The sequence below is a fragment of the Bos taurus genome, chromosome 3 (genome assembly GCF_002263795.3).
Source record: "Bos taurus isolate L1 Dominette 01449 registration number 42190680 breed Hereford chromosome 3, ARS-UCD2.0, whole genome shotgun sequence".
NCBI classification, from domain to species: Eukaryota; Metazoa; Chordata; class Mammalia; order Artiodactyla; family Bovidae; genus Bos; species Bos taurus.
Genome location: NC_037330.1, coordinates 583392 through 606267, shown reverse-complemented (window position 1 = coordinate 606267; position 22876 = coordinate 583392). Strand labels below are relative to the sequence as shown.

At 38.5% G+C, this 22876-nt stretch overlaps 1 protein-coding gene across 9 annotated transcripts in view; it reads left to right on the top strand.

Annotated features, from left to right (window-relative positions):
- DCAF6 (DDB1 and CUL4 associated factor 6) overlaps positions 1 to 22876 on the top strand; it is a 181645-nt gene that overhangs the window by 146033 nt on the left and 12736 nt on the right. For all 9 annotated transcript variants that reach the window (XM_059884583.1, XM_059884582.1, NM_001191229.1 and 6 more), the window contains 3 exons: positions 12978 to 13116; positions 14764 to 14920; positions 15544 to 15632. In XM_059884583.1, the coding sequence (XP_059740566.1) occupies positions 12978 to 13116; positions 14764 to 14920; positions 15544 to 15632 (385 nt within the window). The remainder of the gene's footprint in view (positions 1 to 12977; positions 13117 to 14763; positions 14921 to 15543; positions 15633 to 22876) is intronic.

Genomic DNA, 22876 nt, shown 5'->3' with positions numbered 1-22876 from the left:
TGTTTGTTGCATAAACCCTCCTGTTGCAGAGGACAGCACAGGAGATGGGGACTGAGAATGGCATCCGTTTGTTTGTAGAAACCTAATATTTTGATCTTTGAATGGGGAACTCAGTCTCAAGTTTTGTAAATAAATGCATACTCAATTTATTTTAAGATGGAAGAATTTAGTTATAAATCAGGAAGATGGAGGTTACTGTTGCCTTAAGCGTTCTGAGTTTGGAAAATCCTACACTGTCTATACCTCTCTCTGAAACTTATAAACCACATTAGTATAATAAACCCTGTAAGAAAACCTGCAAAAAGGAAACCTTTTTAGCTGTTCTTAATTCATTTTTTATACATTTATTTGAACACAAACCTGTTATGTGGAAAGCCTCCAAAAATCCCACAACTTGGAAAATGCTTTTCAGATCATTCCAATTTACAGCCTACAGTTCACTTGCTCAGTTGTGTCCGACTCTTTGCCAACCCCATGGACTGCAGCATGCGAGCCTTACCTGTCCATCACCAACTCCTGGAGCTTACTCAAACTCATGACCATTGAGTTGGTGAAGCCATTCAACCATCTCATCCTCTGTCATCCCCTTATCCTCCTGCCTTCAGTCTTTTCCACCATCAGGGTCTTTTCCAATGAGTCAGTTCTTTGCTTCAGGTGACCAAAGCATTGGAGTTTCAGCTTCAGCATCAGTCCTTCCAATGAATATTCAGGGCTGATCTCCTTCAGAATGGACTGGTTGGATCTCCTTGCAGTCCAAGGGACTCTCAATAGTCTTCTCCAACACGACAGTTCAAAAGCATCAGTTGCTCAGTGCTCAGCTTTCTTCATAGTCCACCTCTCATATCTATGCATGACCACTGGAAAAACCATAGCCTTGACTGGATGGACCTTTGTTGGCAAAGTAATGTCTCTCCTTTTCAATATGCTATCTAGGTTGGACATAACTTTCCTTCCAAGGAGTAAGCGTCTTTTAATTTCATGGCTGCAGTCACCATCTGCAGTGATTTTGGAGCCCCAAGAAAATAAAGTCTGGCACTGTTTCCACTGTTTCCCCATCTATTTCCCATGAAGTGATGGGACCAGAAGCCATGATCTTCATTTTCTGAATGTTGAGCTTTAAGCCAACTTTTTCACTCTCCTCTTTCACTTTCATCACGAGGCTTTTTATTTATTTATCAAATTGGAAGTGGTCAAACGAGATGGCAAGAGTGAATGTCGACATTCTAGGAATCAGTGAAATGAAATGGACTGGAATGGGTGAATTTAACTCAGATGACCATTATATCTACTACTGCAGGCAAGAATCCCTCAGAAAAAATGGAGTAGCCATCATAGTCGACAAAAGAGTCCGAAATGCAGTACTTGGATGCAATCTCAAAAACGACAGAATGATCTCTGTTCGTTTCCAAGGCAAACCATTCAATATCACAGTAATCCAAGTCTGCCCCAACCAGTAACACTGAAGAAGCTGAAATTGAACGGTTCTATGAAGACCTACAAGACCTCTTAGAACTAACACCCAAAAAATATGTCCTTTTCATTATAGGGGACTGGAATGCAAAAGTAGGAAGTCAAGAAACACCTGGAGTAACAGGCAAATTTGGCCTTGGAATACGGAATGAAGCAGGGCAAAGACTAATAGATTTTTGCCAAGAAAATGCACTGGTCATAACAAACACCCTCCTCCAACAACACAAGAGAAGACTCTATACACGGACATCACCAGATGGTCAACACTGAAATCAGATTGATTATATTCTTTGCAGCCAAAGATGGAGAAGCTCTATACATTCAGCAAAAACAAGACCAGGAGCTGACTGTGGCTCAGACCATGAACTCCTTATTGCCAAATTCAGACTTAAATTGAAGAAAGTAGGGAAAACCACTAGACCATTCAGGTATGACCTAAATCAAATCCTTTATGATTATACAGTGGAAGTGAGAAATATATTTAAGGGCCTAGATCTCATAGATAGAGTGCCTGATGAACTATGGAAGGAGGATCGTGGCATTGTATAGATGACAGGGATCAAGACCATTCCCATGGAAAAGAAATGCAGAAAAGCAAAATGGCTGCATGGGGAGGCCTTACAGATAGCTGTGAAAAGAAGAGAAGCGAAAAGCAAAGGAGAAAAGGAAAGATATAAACATCTGAATGCAGAGTTCCAAAGAATAGCAAGAAGAGATAAGAAAGCCTTCTTCAGCAATCAGTGCAAAGAAATAGAGGAAAACAACAGAATGGGAAAGACTAGGGATCTCTTCAAGAAAATTAGAGATACCAAGGGAACATTTCATGCAAAGATGAGCTCGATAAAGGACAGAAATGGTATGGACCTAACAGAAGCAGAAGATATTAAGAAGAGATGGCAAAATACACAGAAGAACTGTACAAAAAAGATCTTCACGACCCAGATAATCACGATGGTGTGATCACTCATCTAGAGCCAGACATCCTGGAATGTGAAGTCAAGCAGGTCTTAGAAAGCATCACTACGAACAAAGCTAGTGGAGCTGATAGAATTCCAGTTGAGCTATTTCCAATCCTGAAAGATGATGCTGTGAAAGTGCTGCACTCAATATGCCAGCAAATTTGGAAAACTCAGCAGTGGCCACAGGACTGGAAAAGGTCAGTTTTCATTCCAATCCCAAAGAAAGGCAATGCCAAAGAATGCTCAAACTACCACACAATTGCACTCATCTCACACGCTAGTAAAGTAATGCTCAAAATTCTCCAAGCCAGGCTTCAGCAATATGTGAACCGTGAACTTCCTGATGTTCAAGCTGGTTTTAGAAAAGGCAGAGGAACCAGAGATCAAATTGCCAACATCCACTGGATCATGGAAAAAGCAAGAGAGTTCCAGAAAAACATCTATTTCTGCTTTATTGACTATGCCAAAGCCTTTGACTGTGTGGATCACAATAAACTGTGGACAATTCTGAAAGATAGGAATACCAGACCACGTGATCTGCCTCTTGAGAAATTTGTATGCAGGTCAGGAAGCAACAGTTAGAATTGGACATGGAACAGCAGACTGGTTCCAAATAGGAAAAGGAGTTTGTCAAGGCTGTATATTGTCACCCTGTTTATTTAACTTATATGCAGAGTACATCATGAGAAACGCTGAACTGGAAGAAACACAAACTGGAATCAGGATTGCTGGGAGAAATATCAATAACCTCAGATATGCAGATGACACCACCCTTATGGCAGAAAGTAAAGAAGAATTAAAGAGCCTCTTGATGAAAGTGAAAGTGGAGAGTGAAAAAGTTGGCTTAAAGCTCAACATTCAGAAAACGAAGATCATGGCATCCGGTCCCACCACTTCATGGGAAATAGATGGGGAAACAGTGGAAACAGTGTCAGACTTTATTTTTCTGGGCTCCAAAATCACTGCAGATGGTGACTGCAGCCATAAATTTAAAAGACGCTTACTCCTTGGATGGAAAGTTATTACCAACCTAGATAGCATATTCAAAAGCAAAGACATTACTTTGCCAACAAAGATTCGTCTAGTCAAGGCTATGGTTTTTCCTGTGGTCATGTATGGATGTGAGAGTTGGACTGTGAAGAAGGCTGAGCACCGAAGAATTGATGCTTTTGAACTGTGGTATTGGAGAAGACTCTTGAGAGTCCCTTGGACTGCAAGGAGATCCAACCAGTCCATTCTGAAGGAGATCAGCCCTGGGATTTCTTTGGAAGGAATGATGCTAAGGCTAAAACTCCAGTACTTTGGCCACCTAATGCGAAGAGTTGACTCATTGGAAAAGACTGTGATGCTGGGAGGGATTGGGGGCAGGAGGAGAAGGGGACGACAGAGGATGAGATGGCTGGATGGCATCACTGACTCGATGGACGTGAGTCTCAGTGAACTCAGTGAGTTGGTGATGGACAGGGAGGCTTGGCATGCTGCGATTCATGGGGTCGCAAAGAGTCGGACACGACTGAGTGACTGATCTGATCTGATTATTATTATTTTTTACTTTACCATATTGTATTGGTTTTGCCATACATCAACATGCATGCGCCACGGGTGTACATGTGTTCCCCATCCTGAACCCCCCTCCCATCTCCCTCCCCATACCATCCCTCTGGGTCATCCCAGTGCACCAGCCCCAAGCTTCCTGTATCCTGTATTGAACCTGGACTGGCAATTCATTTCTTATATGATATTATACATGTTTTAATACCATTCTCCCAAATCATCCCCCGCCCACTGCCACAGAGTCCAAAACACTGTTCTATACATCTGTGTCTTTTGCTGTCTCGCATACAGGGTTGTCGTTACCATCTTTCTAAATTCCATATATATGCGTTAGTATACTGTATTGGTGTTTTTCTTTCTGGCTTACTTCATTCTGTATAATAGGCTCCAGTTTCATCCACCTCATTAGAACTGATTTAAATGTATTCTTTTTAATGGCTGAGTAATAATCCATTGTGTATATGTACCACAGCTTTCTTATCCATTCATCTGCTGATGGACATCTACGTTGCTTCCACGTCCTGGCTATTATAAACAGTGCTGCGATGAACATTGGGGTACACGTGTCTCTTTCCCTTCTGGTTTCCTCAGTGTGTATGCCCAGCAGTGGGATTGCTGGATCATAAGGCAGTTCTATTTCCAGTTTTTTAAGGAAACTCCACCCTGTTATCCATAGTGGTTGTACTAGTTTGCATTCCCATGTAAGAGTGTTCCCTTTTCTCCATACCCTCTCCAGCATTTATTGCTTGTAGACTTTTGGATTGCAGCCATTCTGACTGGTGTGAAACGGTACTTCATTGTGGTTTTGATTTGCATTTCTCTGATAATGAGTGATCTTGAGCATCTTTTCATGTGTTTGTTAGCCATCTCTATGTCTTCTTTGGAGAAATGTCTGTTTATTTCTTTGGCCCATTTTTTGATTGGGTCGTTTATTTTTCTGGAATTGAGCTGCAGGAGTTGCTTGTATATTTTTGAGATTAGTTGTTTGTCAGTTGCTTCGTTTGCTGTTATTTTCTCCCATTCTGAAGGCTGTCTTTTCACCTTGCTTATAGTTTCTTTAGTTGTGCAGAAGCTTTTAGTTTTAATTAGATCCCATTTGTTTATTTTTCCTTTTATTTCCAATATTCTGGGAGGTGGGTCATAGAGGATCCTGCTGTGATGTATGTCAGAGAGTGTTTTGCCTATGTTCTCCTCTAGGAGTTTTATAGTTTCTGGTCTTATGTTTAGATCTTTAATCCATTTTGAGTTTATTTTTGTGTATGGTGTTAGAAAGTGTTCTAGTTTCATTCTTTTACAAGTGGTTGACCAGTTTTCCCAGCACCACTTGTTAAAAGAGATTGTCTTTTCTCCACTGTGTATTCTTGCCTCCTTTGTCAAAGATAAGGTGTCCATAGATGCGTGGGTTTATCTCTGGGCTTTCAATTTTGTTTCATTGATCTATATTTCTGTCTTTGTGCCAGTACCATACTGTCTTGATGACTGTGGCTTTGTAGTAGAGCCTGAAAGGAGGCTTTTTAGTTCCTCTTCACTTTCTGCTATAAGGGTGGTGTCATCTGCATATCTGAGGTTATTGATATTTCTCCCGGCAGTCTTGAGATCAGCTTGTGCTTCTTCCAGCCCAGCGTTTCTCTTGATGTACTCTGCATATAAGTTAAATAAGCAGGGTGACAATATACAGCCTTGACGTACTCCTTTTCCTATTTGGAACCCGTCTGTTCCATGTCCAGTTCTAACTGTTGCTTCCTGACCTGCATATAGGTTTCTTAAGAGGCAGGTCAGGTGGTCTGGTATTCCCATCTCTTTCAGAATTTCCCCAGTTTATTGTGATCCCCACAGTCAAAGGCTTTGGCATAGTCAATAAAGCAGAAATAGATGTTTTTCTGGAACTCTCTTGCTTTTTTGATGATCCAGCGGATGTTGGCAATTTGATCTCTGGTTCCTCTGCCTTTTCTAAAACCAGCTTGAACATCAGGAAGTTCATGGTTCACATATTGCTGAAGCCTGGCTTGGAGAATTTTGAGCATTACTTTACTAGTGTGTGAGATGAGTGCAATTGTGTGGTAGTTTGAGCATTCTTTGGCATTGCCTTTCTTTGGGATTGGAATGAAAACTGACCTTTTCCAGTCCTGTGGCCACTGCTGAGTTTTCCAAATTTGCTGGCATATTGAGTGCAGCACTTTCACAGCATCATCTTTCAGGATTGGAAATAGCTCAACTGGAATTCTATCAGCTCCACTAGCTTTGTTCGTAGTGATGCTTTCTAAGGCCCAAATGACTTCAACATTCCAGGATGTCTGGCTCTAGATGAGTGATCACACCATCGTGATTATCTGGGTCGTGAAGCCTTTTTTGTACAGTTCTTCTGTGTATTCTTGCCACCTCTTCTTAATATCTTCTGCTTCTGTTAAGTCCATACCTGTCCTTTATTGAGCCCATCTTTGCATGAAATGTTCCTTTGGTATCTCTAATTTTCTTGAAGAGATCTCTAGTCTTTCCCATTCTGTTGTTTTCTTCTATTTCTTTGTATTGATCACTGAGGAAGGCTTTCTTATCTCTTCTTGCTATTCTTATAACTCTACATTCAGATGCTTATATCTTTCCTTTTCTCCTTTGCTTTTCGCATCTCTTCTTTTCACAGCTATTTGTAAGGCCTCCTCTGACAGCCATTTTGCTTTTTTACATTTTAACTTTGTTAGTTGTATACATTTAGCATTCAGCTTTTTTTACATTAACATTTAATTTGCAGTCAGAGAACATGGTTGATTTAGACCTATATTTTGAAATTTATAGAAACTGGCATTGTGGCCTGTTCTGTGATAAATTTGTAAATGTTTCATGTGTGCTTGAAAAGCATGTGACTTTAATTTTTAATGTAGAATTTTATATGTGACCATGATATTGTGTTGTTCAGTTGCTATGCCGTGTTCAGCTTTTTGCAACCCATGTACTGCAGCATGCAAAGCTTCCCTGTCCTTCACTGTCTCCTGGAGTTTGCTCAAAATTTTGTTCATTGAATCCCACCATCTCATCCTCTGTCGTCCCCTTCTCCTCCTGCCTTCAATCTTTCCCAGCATCAAGGTCTTTTCTAATGAGTCAAGTCTTCGCATCAGGTGGTCAAATATTGGATCTTCAGCTTCAAAATCAGTCCTTCCAGTGAATATTCAGGGTTGATTGGTTGGATCTCTTTGCTGTCCTAGGAGCTTCAAGAGTCTTCTTCAGTACCACAGTTAGAAAGCATTAATTTCTTCGGCCCTCAGCTTTCTTTATAGTCCAACTCTCATGTCTGTACATGACTGCTGGAAAAACCATCTTTGACTATCTGGATCTTTGTTGGCAAGTGATGTCTCTGCTTTTTAATATGCTGTCTAGGTTTATCATATCTTTTCTTCCAAGGAGCAAGCGTCTTTTAATTTCATGGCTGCAGTCACTATCCACAATGATTTTGGAGCCCAAGAAAATGAAATCTTGTCACTGTTTCCACATTCCCCCCATCTGTTTGCCATGAAGTCATGGGACTGAATGCCATGAACTTCGTATTTTGAATGTTGAGTTTTAAGCCAGCTTTTTTCACTTTCCTTTTTTTTTTCACTTTCCTTCATCAAGAGGTTCTTCAGTTCCTCTTCACTTTCTGCCATTATAGTGTTATCATCTGCATTATCTGAGGTTGTTGATATTTCTCCCAGTGATCTTGATTCTAGCTTTGAGTCATCCAGTGCAGCGTTTTGCATGATGTACTCCGCACATAATTTGGATAAGCAGGGTGACTGTATGCAGCGTTGACATACTCCTTTCCCAATTTTGAACCAGTTCCATGTCCAGTTCTAACTGTTGTTTCTTGTTCTGCATACAGGTTTCTCAGGAGACAGGTAAAGGTGATCTGGTATTCCCATCTCCTTCAGAATTTTCCACCGTTTGTTTTGATCCACACAGTTAAAGGTTTTAGCATAGTCAATGAAATAGATTGTGTTTTGGAATTCCCTTGTTTTTACTATGATCCAGCAGATTTTGGCAATTTGGTCTCTGGTTCCTCTGTGTTTTCTAAATCCAGCTTGTACATCTGCAAGTTCTTGGTTCATGTACTGCTGAAGCCTAGCCTGAAGGATTTTGATCATAATTTTGCTAGCATGTGAAATGAGTAAAATTGTATGGTTATTTGAACATTGTTTGGCCTTGCCTTTTTTTGAGACTGAAATGAAAACACTTTTTCCAGACCTGTGGCCATTTCTGACTTAAGGCTCACCATTAGATTAAGACTGTTAGTTGTGCTGTTCAAATTATCTCTATTGTTTGGTGCTTGACTTATAAAATAGTGAGACAGATGTATTGAAGTCATTATGTCCTTATAGTTCTATCATTTTCTTTTTTTTCTTTTAATTTTATTTTATTTTTAAACTTTACAATATTGTATTAGTTTTGCCAAATATCGAAATGAATCCGCCACAGGTATACCTGTGTTCCCCATCCTGAACCCTCCTCCCTCCTCCCTCCCCATACCCTCCCTCTGGGTCGTCCCAGCGCACCAGCCCCAAGCGTACAGCATCGTGCATCGAACCTGGACTGGCGACTCGTTTCATACAGGATATTATACATGTTTCAATGCCATTCTCCCAAATCTCCCCACCCTCTCCTTCTCCCACAGAGTTGGGTATATATATATTAAATTATTATTTCTTCCTGGTAAAGTGAACTTATTATATATGTAGTAATCCTTTCTACCTTGACATTACTTTTTATAGTAGTCTATTTTATCTGATATTAATGTAGCTATGCCATTTTTCATTTGATAACTGTTTGCACAGTATCCTTTTGCCTGAAATCCTTTCCTTGTTCTCATACTTTAGGTATGTCTGAAACAGTTTCTTTTTCTCTCCGTTGGTCAGTTTAGTCTCTTTAATTTATTATTATCATGGCTATTTTTGGATTTGTTTTCCAACTTTTTTTGGGAGCAGGGGGGCTTCCCTGATAGCTCAGTTGGTAAAGAATCTGCCTCCAATCCGGGAGACCCTGGTTCGATTCCTGCTTTGGGAAGATCCCCTGGAGAAGGAATAGGCTACCATTCCAGTATTCTGGCCTGGAGAATTCCATGGACTGTATAAGTCCATGGGGTTGCAAAGAGTCAGACATGACTGAGAACCTTTACCTTTCACTTTTCACTTTCCAACTTTTTACTTCTAATTTTCCTGTTATACCATTTTTTTTTAAACTTTCCTGTCATTTTTAGGACTAAGATTTTGATCCTTTTTTTTTTTTTTTTTCTTTTCCATTTTTTTGGTCCACTGGGTTGGAAGATATGTAGCACATCTGTATGATACATGCATGTGTTTTATATGTGGTGCACACGTGTTATGTATGATGTGTGTGACGTATGTGTGATGTGTATATATATGTATGCCACGCAGCATGTGGGATATTAGCTCCCTGACCAGGGACTGAACCCAGGCTCTTGACAGTGAAAACGCAGAGTCCTAACCACTAGACTGCCAGGGAATTCCCTTCAATGTTTTCATTCTAAGTTTATTCATTTCTTTAGAACTGTTTGCCGTGTTGGACATTATCTGATTATATATACAAGCGTAGCATTTACTGTCACTTTTTATCTTCTAACTTGAAATTTGTGCACTTTAAGCTTTTTTTCTGTTTTACATCATTTCCTACAGTGGTAGGTACCCTGATCTTTGACCTAAATTGTAACAGTACAAGCTACATTTCTTGAGATCTAGATTTCACAGTTATTCTTTATCAGGATGGGTAAGCCAAACAAACATTAAGCAGTAAATTAGACCATATTGTAGAGCAAACTTTTTTAAAGTTCACTTTGGTTATTTTTGGTTGTGCTCAGTCTTTGTTGCTGTGTGAGGACTTTCTTTGCTTGCTGCAAGCAGGGGCTGCCCTTTGTCCCAGCCTGCAGGCTTCTTCATTATGGGGACTTCTCTCGTTATGGAGCACAGGGTCTGGATGCACAGGCTTCAGTACTTGCAACTCATGGGCTCAGGGGTTGTGTGGTGTGTGGCTCTAGGGCAAGTGGGCTTTAGTAGTTGCAGCACGCAGGCTCAGTAGTCGTGGCTTGCACGCTCTAGAGTGCCAGATCAGAAGTTGTGGTGCAGGGGCTTAGTTGCTCGTCTAGCATGTGGAATCCTTCCAGACCGGGAATTGTACCCATGTTCCCTGCATTGGCAGGCTGATTCCTATCCACTGTGCTACCAGGGAAGTCCCTAGAGCAAACTTTTAAGTGAAATGAACACTTATGATTTGGTACCATCTTCACTAATTCTTAATTATTATCATCCCATTACTCATTCAGCTTTAATTTTGGCCATACTGCTTTTTGAGCTTCTGATTCTTGCTGTGTTGTATAGTTTATTTTTCCATTTATAGCTCCTAAGGCCTCTGCTTTATCAGCAAGGTTATTTCTGTTCCTTCTGCTACCTGATACTCTACTTATTCCTTTTTTTTTTTTTTTTTAGTTTATTTTATTGAAGTATAGTTGATTTACAATGTTGCATTAGTTTCTAGATACTCTACTTTCTTAGCAAGAGATTTTTCTTTTTGGTTTCTTGCTATTCACGTATTTTTAACTGATTAAGAATCCTTTTTTCTTCTACTTTAGAAAAAAGAGAATTGCAGTCATATTAATTGTTTCATTTGAGAGCATTTGAAGTCTCAACCCTTCCCATTTATCATTTGCCAGTCAGAAAGAGATAATCAGAGTAAACTGAACATGTCAGCTTTCTCTGTGGAAGTTTCTAATTATGTCTAGCTTAAATTTTTGGATCCCCCCCTTTTTTTAATATGTGTAACATAGGATAAAATTTTTAAAACACTTTCTAAATAGCCTATAGAATTTTATAAAATATCATTTTATGAAAAAGAAAACTTTATGTTATAAGACTACATAATTGTTATAGAATTGTTTTAGAAAGTGCTATTAACAGTTTAGTGTCTGTTTTTCTAGATTCTTTCTATGTATATATAAGTTTTTCCTCTATGAATTATTTTGTAACCTATATTATAGATCCTTTAAGATAATACTGATATTTTCCATATTCTTGCTTATGGATCTTATCATTTTTAATGACATAAGTATTATTTAATGACATAAGTATTCCAGTGTACAGATATGCCATAATTTATTTAACCTATCCTTTCTGTGTATAAAACATTTAGATTATTGCAGTGTTTCTCAAACTGCTGTGGTGAATATATGTGTGTATGTGTATATATATATTGTGAAAAAACATGGATATTTGCATATGTCTTTTATAGCATGCATTTATTAAAAGATAAGATCGCTACATCAAAACAAATACATATTTTAGGTTTTAATGGATATTATTTAATTTCTCCTCAAAAATATATTGTACTGGAACAGTAATATACTGCCAGTGGGATTATAAACTGCTGTAACCACTTTGGAAAGTTGTTTGAGAGTATCTATTAAGATAAACATATGTATATACTGTGGGCCAGCATATCTACTTCTAAATATATGCTCAAGAGAAATATGTACATATATTCATCAGAGCACTATTTTTGTCATCAAATCCTGTAAACAACCCAGTGTCTACCAACAGTTGTATGGATACATAAATTATAATGTATTTATGTAAAGTAGTATTGTACAGGAAAGAGAATGAATGAACTACAGCTAAATACAGCAACATGGATGAATCTGACAAATACAATGTTGAGCTAAAGAAGCTAGACACAAAATACATCATATGATTTTGTTTAATTAATGAAACAGGCAAAAATTAACCCATCATGTTAGAAGTCAGAATAGTGCAGCATAATAATAGAAATGGAGAATGGGAGGCTTCTGAATTCTATTTATTCTCTATTTCTCAATACTTGTGCTGGTTACATGGGCCTATTTTGCATGCAGTGAGCTACACCTTTCTGACTTACACCTTCCTGTATATGTTTCTACATAAGTGAAAATTTACAGCCAAAGACTGCTTTTTTTTTTTAATATATAAAACCTTCAAACTCCTACCAGTAGTGCCTGTTTTCCTGTGCTCTTGCCACTCTGATAGATGTAAAAAAAATTTTAATATGATAGATATACAAAAAGATGAATTTCTCTTATTATTAGTGAGGCTAAGCATCTTTTTGCATATTTATTAACAGTCTCTTTCTTCTGTAATTTCTTTGTTCATGTCATTATTTTTCTATTATAGTACTTATTTTTCATACTGATTTGTAGACACTTGATATATTTTGGATTTTTGTCTATTATATTGCAGAATATAATGTTTTAAATAACAAGTTCAAACTAACAGTTATTTAGGGGAAAGTTTCTTCTAGTAATGAAATCAGTCTTAAAGAGGGTCCATTGTTCTTCCTCTCTAGCTCTGTGACCCAACTGGGTTCTTAGGAAAGTAAAAATCAGCCTCATTAGTTCCATTCTGTACTCTAATATGAAGTTCATGTAGAATAGATTCTATTAGAAGATCCTTGTTTTATTCATAGATATCAATATTCTTTCCTTGACTAGTTTATTCTTTGCTGAGAACAAAATCTCCTTTAAACAAAATCTCAAAACATCCACAGCAATTATATGTTACCTTTAGTTTCTTTTTTTGGTTTCTGTTTATGCCTTTGTATTTCCTAAATATGGAGAGGACATATAATATTGAGTAGGTTTTGTTTTATGTATAGTAAATTGCATATTAATTTTGTCTGTATTATATTCTTATAAAATAGCCGTTTAAAGAGTGTGCCGCATGCTATTTCCTTTACTCTCAACCAGTACCAAATTTCTAAATGATCTCTTAACTAAAACATTTTGTTTTAGTAACTCAACTAGTTTGATGTAGTCTTACTGTTTTGTCTGCCTTTTTATGCTTTTGATTGGGGATGCCTTATTGAGATAATGTTGAGTTTAAATAATTTCTAGATTTCACTTGACTTTAATGTTGCTCACTTTCATTCTGTAGTGGCCTGTGAATGTTTTATATTTATTTCTGTATTTTTCTTTTAATATGTAATTCATAGACGCTCTGCTGTTGCCCGCATTCAGGAGTTCTTCAGGCGGAGAAAAGAAAGGAAAGAAATGGAGGAATTGGATACTTTGAACATTAGAAGGCCACTAGTAAAGATGGTTTATAAGGGCCATCGCAACTCAAGGACAATGGTACCATATACTGATGACATTGTTTGGAAGAACTGCAGTTTCATAATATGAATTTTTTTCCATAATGGTTGTTTTTATATATGCCAGTGTGATTCTACTATATTCTGTGTAATTATCTCTGTACATAGCATTTATTGCACTTTCCCAGTTATCTCTTTACTCAAATATAGTTCTTTTTGTCCTATAATATGTTGTGAAAGAGCATTATTTTTTATAAGAAAACTCTACCCTACTGAGGAACTATTATAGAACTTTAAAAATGTTAGCTTATATAGGTAACCATTGCTTCTTTTTTGCTCTCTCATACTTGCTATCTACTTTCCTAGTAGATTTTTTTTTAGTTCATATTAGTTTCTTTTGTTGGTTGTACAGAGAAAGATTTGGATATATGAAATCCAGGTTCATTACAAAATATAGTCAGATTAATTATAACTTTTTAAAAGATGGATAAAGATTTGTTTTAGTCACCTTGTCTTTCTAAACTTCAATTTCCTCATCTATGAAGTAAAAACAGACCAGATGATATCTAAGATCTTTTCAAGTGTTTATAACCCAGAAGTCTATCTACATAATGCAATTTTAACTATTTACTGAGAAAATCTTGTGAGATGATTAACAGCTGTCACTCTGAACCATTCATATCTGAAAGTGTTCTCATATATTCATTGAGTTTTCAAAAAGTATCTACAGAATCAATTTCAATCTACTTTCTTTAGGGTAGAGGGAAAAAGTAACTTTGGGATGAGGAAATAATTAGCTCTTTTTATAGATATCATGTAGTAGCAATTTACTTATTTTACAAGGACTACTCATTATTAATAGAAGCAATCAATTTGTATTTCTTGTGTTTTTATGGTTAAAATTTTGGATGGAAATAACTGGGGATAGGAATGGAAAAAAATAGAAGACAAATAAATAGAATAGTAGCTCCAAGTAACAAGAAAACTGGCTCCCCTCCTTTGCTTTGCCAAAAATATCAAAGTCGCAGCTGCACATAATAGGATTTCAAAAATTCTGATCTGAAATACAAAGATTTTTGATGGTTCATTTTGTGCATCTGCTGAAAAACTCCATCATAATCATCTTAACATGTCCTTTGTTTCATCGCTTCATGAAAGTAAATATGTATTTATATCTTTCCTTCTTGATTGTGAGAACTTCTGATAGCTAATAAAAAGGTTGGTAATTTTGTTCTTTGGTATAAAGCAAAATACTGGGGGGAACCATTCATTTTTTTCTATGAATTGTTTATATTATCTTTTAAAGCGACAATGGAACCAGTTTTGGAAAGTTCAGTGACATCTGTATATAAATTTTCATTATATTGTCCATAACCCAGAAATCGCATTCATTCATTTAGCAGTTATTAACTCAGCACCTACTGTGTGCCCAGGTACTGTTTCAAGCACTATAAATATAATATCGAACAAAATAAAATACTTACCTTCATCATGGGGGACTTTATTTTCTTCCATTTTATCCCTACTAATAAATCTCTGTCATGGTCAATATACTGGAAGACAAAGATTCTCTTCAATTTTTTATTTTCTAAGCCAATTAATTTTTTAAACTTGAGAATAGAAAAATCTTTTTTTAATAACTTTGATTTGAAATCTCTTATAATTTTCTGTTTTTCTTAACCCTTAGATAAAAGAAGCCAATTTCTGGGGTGCCAACTTTGTAATGAGTGGTTCTGACTGCGGCCATATCTTCATCTGGGATCGTCACACTGCTGAGCATTTAATGCTTCTGGAGGCTGATAATCATGTGGTAAACTGCCTGCAGCCCCACCCGTTTGACCCAAGTAAGATGACCTTTTATAAGGCAAGGGTTCAAAATCATTAGTATGATTAATCAGCTTCAACTTTTTTCTAGTTGTAAGAATAATCCAAATTATCCTAGTAGGCAGCTACTAGGGTCAAGTATTGCTCTTCTTGGGTTTAAAACAAAAAAAGTTTACAACCTGTTTTTGGCTGAAAATAGAGGGAAATAGATTAAAAAGTTTATTCTCCTAATAGTTCTTCTTAGTTTTATCAGCTATAAGAGCTTCAGTTGATTGGACTTTTCCCTGCTTAACCAAATGGAACTTCTGTGCCTGTTAGTCTTTACATATCAGAATTAATTTACCAGAACAAAGGAGCAATGACTTGTTCTTACCTTCCATTTGACATTCCCATGTTTCTCATAAAAGAACAGTAAATAGGAAAAAAATTTGAGTGATTTCAAGATGGTTTTAAAATTGTATTATAGGGTAACTTTTAGGAAATCTTCAAAACAGTATTCTCGGTTAACAGTTAAACGTATCAGTACAATGTCCATTCTAACTCAGTTTTGCTGAATATATACATCCATGCATATATACATTACACATTTAAGTGAATTAATGACATTTCTAAGCTTTATATTAATGTGAACTATTTTTTCTAGTTCTCGCTTCATCTGGCATAGATTATGACATAAAAATCTGGTCACCACTAGAGGAATCAAGGATTTTTAACCGAAAACTTGCTGATGAAGTAAGATTTTTGTTATATTTATTATAGAACATATTTCACTTTGTTCCTGAAACGCTTAATAATTTTATTTATTTATGTATATATTTTTTGGTTGTGCTGTGCCTTCACTGCTGTGTGGGCTTTCTCTAGTTGCACCAAATGGGAGTTACTCTGTAGTTGTGGTGTGTGGGCTTCTCATTGCAGTGGCTCCTCTTGCTGCAGAGCTTGAGCTCTAGGCACGTGGACTGCAGTAGCTGTGGCATGAGGGCCCAGCGGTTGCAGCTCTTGGGCTCTAGCGCTCAGGCTCAATAGTTGTGGCACAAAGGGTTAGTGGCTCCACGGCATGTGGGACCTTCCCCGGTCAGAGATCAAACCCATGTCTCTTTCATTGGCAGGCAGATTGTTTATCATTGAGCCATCAGGGAGGCCCCTGAAATGCTGTTTTAAGAAGAATCAAAGCAAGTTAATTCACTTAATGAGGTCAAATTTTAAGAAAAAGAAAAGAATAAAACATGCCCACAATACTAGAGAGATAAAAACTGAAATACTGTTTTGATAATTAGAATGTTGATTATCAGTAGTAACAGATAAAGTTTATTATAGTCGAATAGATTGACTATTTTGGCTTGATGCAATGAAGAATAATTAAAAAAAAAAAAAAAAGCCTGTGTCCTTTTAAGAAAGTAGTTTTACTGTAACTTTTCTCCATAATCATAGCCAAATGGGTAGCAGAACAAATGATCAGAGACTCTTTTACTAAGGTTTCCTCAGCTTCTGAAGCTGCTGTTGCATCAGTATTTTTGAAATTAAGTTCTCAGAAGCTGTAGGTTTTTTGCAGGATTCGAAGCAGGAAGATGTATGATATGAAAGCTAAACTCTGGGTATTTCCTCAGCTCCAAACAGAGTTTCCATTTATGGGTTTCATTTAAGATTTCATACAAGTATTTCTTATAAGGAAAATAAGGATCCATTGAGTTAATCAGCTACTAATGAATTACTGAGCTTCTGTGAGGAGGTGAGTGCAACTAAGGTTGATACCGCTACCTCTTACCCCTTCGTGGACCTCAGCCTTGTCATGGCAAAGGGGCTTCCATAACTCAATAAAGCTATGAGCCACATGCTGTGACAGCCACCCGAGAGAGAAAAAGAGTTCTGAAAAAACGTGGTCCACTGGAGGAGGAAATGGCAAAGCACTCCACTATTCTTGTTGCAAGAATCTTATGAACAGGATGAAAAAGCAAAAGGATATGATACTGGAAGATGGGCCCCCATATCAGAAGATGCTACAGGGGAAGAGCAGAGGGCAATTACTAATAGCTCCAGAAAGAATGAAGTGGCTGAGCCAAAGAAGAAATGTCACTCAGTTGTGGATGTATCTGGTGGTGAAAATAAAGTCCAATGTTGTAAAGAACAGTATTGCATAGGAATGTTAGGTCCATGAATCAAGGTAAATTGGACTTGGTCAAGCAGGAGAGACAAGAATAAAAATCAACATCTTAGGAATCAGTGAATTAAAATGGACAGGAATGGGTGAATTTAATTCAGATGACCTTTGATTCTACTACTGTGGGCAAGAATCCCTTGTAAGAAATGGAGTAGCCATCATAGTCAACAAGAGTCTGACATGCAGTACATGGGTACAATCTCAAAAATGACAGAATGATCTTGGTTTGTCTCCAAGGCAAACCATTCAATATCACAGTAATCCAAGTCTATACCCTAACCATTAATGCCAAAGAAGCTGAAGTTGAATGGTTCTGTGAAGACCTACAAGACTTTCTAGAACTAACACCAAAAAAAGACGTCCTTTTCATCATAAGGGATTCAATTGCAAAAGTAGGAAGTCAGGAGATACCTGGAGTAACATGCAAGTTTTGCCTTGGAATACAAAATGAAACAGGGCAAAGCCTAATAGAGTTTTGTCAAGAGAACACGCTGGTCACAAAGACACCTTTTTCCAACAACACAAGAGAACACTCTACACGTGAACATCACCAGGTGGTCTATAGTAAAATCAGATTGATATTTTTTTGCAGCTGAAAATGGAGAAGCTCTTGACAGTCAGCAAAAATAAGACCTGGAGCTGACTGTGGCTCAGATCATGAGCTCCTTATTGCAAAATTCAGGCTTAAGTTGAAGAAAGTGGGGAAAATAACTAGGCCTTTCAGGTATGACCTTAATCGAATCCCTCTTTATTATACAGTGGAGATGATGAATAGATTCAAGAGATTAGATCTGGTAGAGTGTGCGTAAAGAACTATGGACAGAGGTTTGTAACATACGAGAAGCAGTGACCAAAACCATCCCCAAGAAAAAGAAATTCATGAAGGCAAAGTGGTTGCCTGAGGAGGCTTTACAAATAGCTGAGAAAACAGAAGTGAAGGGCCAGGGAGAAAGGGAAAGATATACCCAACTGAATGCAGAGTTCTAGAGAATAGCAAGGAGAGATAAGAAGGCCTTCTTAAATGAACAATGCAAAGATATAGAGGAAAACAATAGAATGGGACAGACTAGAGAACTCTTCAAGAAAATAGGAGATAACATGGGAACATTTCATGTAAGGATGGGCACAATAAAGAACAGAAACTGTAAGGACCTAACAGAAGCAGAAGATACTAAGAAGAGGTGGCAAGGATACACAGAAGAACTATACAAAAAGGTCTTAATGACCCAGATAACAACAATGATGTGGTCACTCACCTAGAGCCCCAGACATCCTGGAGTGTGAAGTTAAGTGGGCCTTAGGAAGCATCACTACAAACAAAGCTAGTGGAGGTGATGGAATTCCAACTCAGCTATTTAAAATCCTAAAATAGGATAATGCTGTTAAAGTGCTGCACTCAGTATGTAAGCAAATTTGGAAAATTTAGCAGTGGCCACAGGACTGGAAAAGATCAATCTTCATTCTAATCTCAGAGAAAGGCAATGTGAAAAAATGTTCAAACTACCTCACAATTGCACTCATTTCACATGCTAGTAAGGTTATGCTCAAAATCCTTCTAGCTAGGGTTCAGCAGTATGTGAACCAAGAACTTCCAGATGTACAAGCTGGATTTAGAAAAGGCAGAGAAATTAGAGATCAAACTGCCAACATTTGTTGAATCCCAGAAAAATCAAGGGAATTCCAAGGAAACATTTACTTCTGCTTCATTAACTGTGCTAAACTGTAGGTTGTTATGAATCACAACAAGTAGTGGAAAATTCTCAAAGAGATGGACCACCTTACCTGCCTCTGGGCTTTCCTGATGGTTCAATAGTAAAGGATCCACTTGCAGTGCAGGAGACCCAGGTTTGATAACCTGGGTTGGGAAGATACCCTGAGACGGGAATGGCAGCCCACTCCAGTATTCTTGCTTGGAGAATTCCATGGACAGAGGATCATGGTAGGCTACAGTCGAAGGGTTCACAAAAGTGATGGACACAACTGAGCAACTAACACTCACTTAGTACCTGTCTCCTGAGAAATCAACATGCGGGTCAAGAAGCAATAGTTAGGACCAGACATGGAACAACTGATGGGTTCAAAATCGGGAAAGGAATACATCAAGGCTTGCTTATTTACCTTATATGCAGAGTTCATCATGTAAAATGCTGGGCAGGATGAAGCACAAGCTGGAATCAAGATTGCCAGGAGAAATAACAGCAGGTGTTACCCCTCTAATGGACGAAAGTAAAGAGGAAGTAACACTGGAGAAGGGAATGGCAAACCACTTCAGTTTTCTTGCCTTGAGAACCCCATGAACAGTATGAAAAGGCAAAAAGATAGGACACTGAAAGATGAACTCCCCAGGTCAGTAAGTGCCCAATATGCTACTGGAGATCAGTGGAGAAATAACTCCAGAAAGAATGAAGAGACGGAGCCAAAGCAAAAACAACACCCAGTTGTGGATGTGACTAGTTATGGAAGCAAAGTCCTGTGCTGTAAAGAGCAGCATTGCGTAGGAATCTGGAATGTTGGGCCCATGCTGCTACTGCTGCTGCTAAGTCCCTTCAGTCATGTCCGACTCTGTGCGACCCCATAGACGGCAGCCCACCAGGCTCCCCCATGCCTGGGATTCTCCAGGCAAGAATACTGGAGTGGGTTGCCATTTCCTTCTCCAATGCATGAAAGTGAAAAGTGAAAGTGAAGTCACTCAGTCGTATCCGACTCCTAGCAACCCCAAGGACTGCAGCCTGGAAAGAGCTAATTGGAGTTTCTTTGCCTCACCGCTTCTTCCCACCGAGAGAGAAGAGGGGGTGATGCTGTGGGCTCCAGCTTCAGATATATGGCAGTACCAGCTGCCCCCTACCCACCCTGTCCCCACTTTCTCCACTCTGCCGATTGATGCCTGCTCCTCAAAGCTTACTGATCACAAAAGGACAGCCCCCACCCACTGTGGCTCAATTCTGGGCCCATGAATCAAGGCAAATTGGAAGTGGTCAGGCAGGAGATGACAAGAGTGAACATTGACATTCTAGGAATCAGTGAACTAAAATGGACTGGAATGGGTGAATATAACTCAGATGACCATTATATCTACTACTGTGGGCAGGAATCCCTTAGAAGAAATGGAGTAGCCATCATAGTCAACAAAAGAGTCTGAAATGCAGTATTTGGATGCAATCTCAAAAACAACAGAATGATCTCTGTTCGTTTCCAAGGCAAACCATTCAATATCACAGTAATCCAAGTCTATGCTCCAACCAGTAATGCTGAAGAAGCTGAAGTTGAATGGTTCTGTAAAGACCTACATGACCTTCCACAACTAACACCCCAAAGTGTCCTTTTCATTATAGGGGACTGGAATGCAAAAGTAGGAAGTCAACAGATACCTGGAGTAACAGGCAGATTTGGCCTTGGAGTACAGAATGAAGCAGGGCAAAGTCTTCTGAAAACAGAGATTTGCCAAGAGAATGCACTGATCATAGCAAACACCCTCTTCCAACAACACAAGAGACAATTCTACACATAAACATCACCAGATGGTCAATTCTGAAATCAGACTGATTATATTCTTTGCAGCCAAAGATGGAGAAGCTCTATGCAGTCAGCAAAAACAGGACCAGGAGCTGACTGTGGCTCAGATCACGAATTCCTTATTGCCAAATTCAGACTCATATGGAAGAAAGTAGGGAAAACCACCAGACCATTCAGGTATGACCTAAATCAAATCCCTTACGAATATGTAGTGAAAGCGAGAAGTAGATTCAAGGGATTAGATCTGATAGAGTGCGTGGTGAATGATTTACAGAAATTCATGGCATTGTACAGGTGGCGGTGATCAAGACCATCCCCAAGAAAAGGAAATGCAAAAAGGCAAAATGATTGTCTGAGGAGGTCTTACAAATAGCTGAAAAAAGAAGAGAAGCTAAAGGCAAAGGAGAAAAGGAAAGATAAGAAAGCCTTCCTCTGTGATTAGTGCAGAGAAATAGAGGAAAACAATAGAATGGGAAAGACTAGAGATCTCACCTTGTTTATTTAACTTACATTCAGAGTTCCTCATGCAAAAAGCTGGGCTGGATGACTCACAAACTGGAATTAAGAATGCCAGGAGAAATAACCTCAGATAGGCAGGTGACACCACTCTTATGGAGGAAAGTAAACTTTCCTCCATTAGGTAAAGTGAAAGTGTTAGTTGCTCAGTTGTGTCCCCCCCTCCATGGACTGTATAGTCTGTCATGCTTCTATGTCCATGGAATTCTCCAGGCACAAATCTGTTATGTATCACAACAAACTGTGGAAAATTCTTACAGAGATGGGAATACCAAACCACCTGACATGCCTCCTGAGAAATCTGTATGCAGATCAAGAAACAACAGGTAGAACTGGACATGGAACAACCGACTGGTTCCAGATCAGGAAAGGAGTTTGTCAAGGATGTATATTGTCACCCTGCTTATTTAACTTATATGCAGAGTGCATCATGTGAAATGCCGGGCTGGATGAAACACAAGCTGGAATCCAGATTGCCGGGAGAAATATCAATAACCTCAGATATGCAGGTGACACCAGTCTTATGGCAGAAAGCAAAGAAGAACTAAAGAGCCTCTTGATGAAAGTGAAAGAGGAGAATGAAAAAGCAGGCTTAAAGCTCAACATTCAGAAAACTAAGATCATGGCATCCAGTCCCATCACTTCATGGCAAATAGATGGGCAAATAATGGATCAGTGACAGACTTTATTTTCTTGGGCTCAGAAATCACTGCAGATGGTCACTGCAACCATGAAATTAAAAGATGCTTGCTCCTTGGAAGATAAGCTATGACCAACCTAGACACCACATTAAAACGCAGAGACATTACTCTGCCTACAAAGGTCCGTCTGGTCAAAGCTATGGTTTTTCTAGTAGTCATGTATGGATGTGAGAGTTGGACTATAAAGAAAGCTGAGCTTTGAAGAATTGATGCTTTTGAACTGTGATGTTGGAAAAGACTCTTGAGAGTCCCTTGGACTGCAAGGAGATCCAACCAGTCAATCCTAAAGGAAATCAGTCCTGAATGTTCATTGGAAGTACTGATGCTGAGGCTGAAACTCCAATACTTTGGCCACCTGATGTGAAGAACTGACTCATTGGAAAAGACCCTGATGCTTGGAAAGATTGAATGCGGGAGGAGAAGGGATGACAGAGGATGAAAAGATTGGATGGCATCACCGACTCCTTGGACATGAGTTTGAATAAGCCTGGCATGTTGCAGTCCATGGGGTTGCAAAGAATCAGAAATGACTGAGTGACTGAACTGAACTGAAAGAGGAACTAAAGAGCCTGTTGATGAGGATAAAAGAGGAGAATGAAAAAGCTGGCTTAAAACTCAGCATTCAAAAAACATCATGGCGTCCAGTCCCATCATTTCATGGCAGCTTGATGGAGAAAAGTGGAAGCAGTGACAAATTTTATTTCCTTTGGCTCCAAAATCACTGTGGACAGTGACTGCAGCCATAAAATTAAAAGATGCTTGCTCCTTGGAAAGAAAGCAGTAACAAACCTAGACAGTGTATTAAAAAGTAGAGACATCACTTTGCTGGCAAAGGTCTGTATAATCCGAGCTATGGTTTTTCCAGTTGTCATGTACTGATATGAGTGTTGAACCATAAAGAAGGCTGAGCACTAAAGAAGTAACGCTTTTCAACTGTGGTGTTAGAGAAGACTCTTGAGAGTCCCTTGGACTGCAAGGAAATCAAACCAGTCAACCCTTAAGGATATCAGTCCTGACTATTCACTGGAAGGACTGATATTGAAGCTGAAACTCCAGTACTTTGGCCACTTGAGGTGAAGAGCTGACTCACT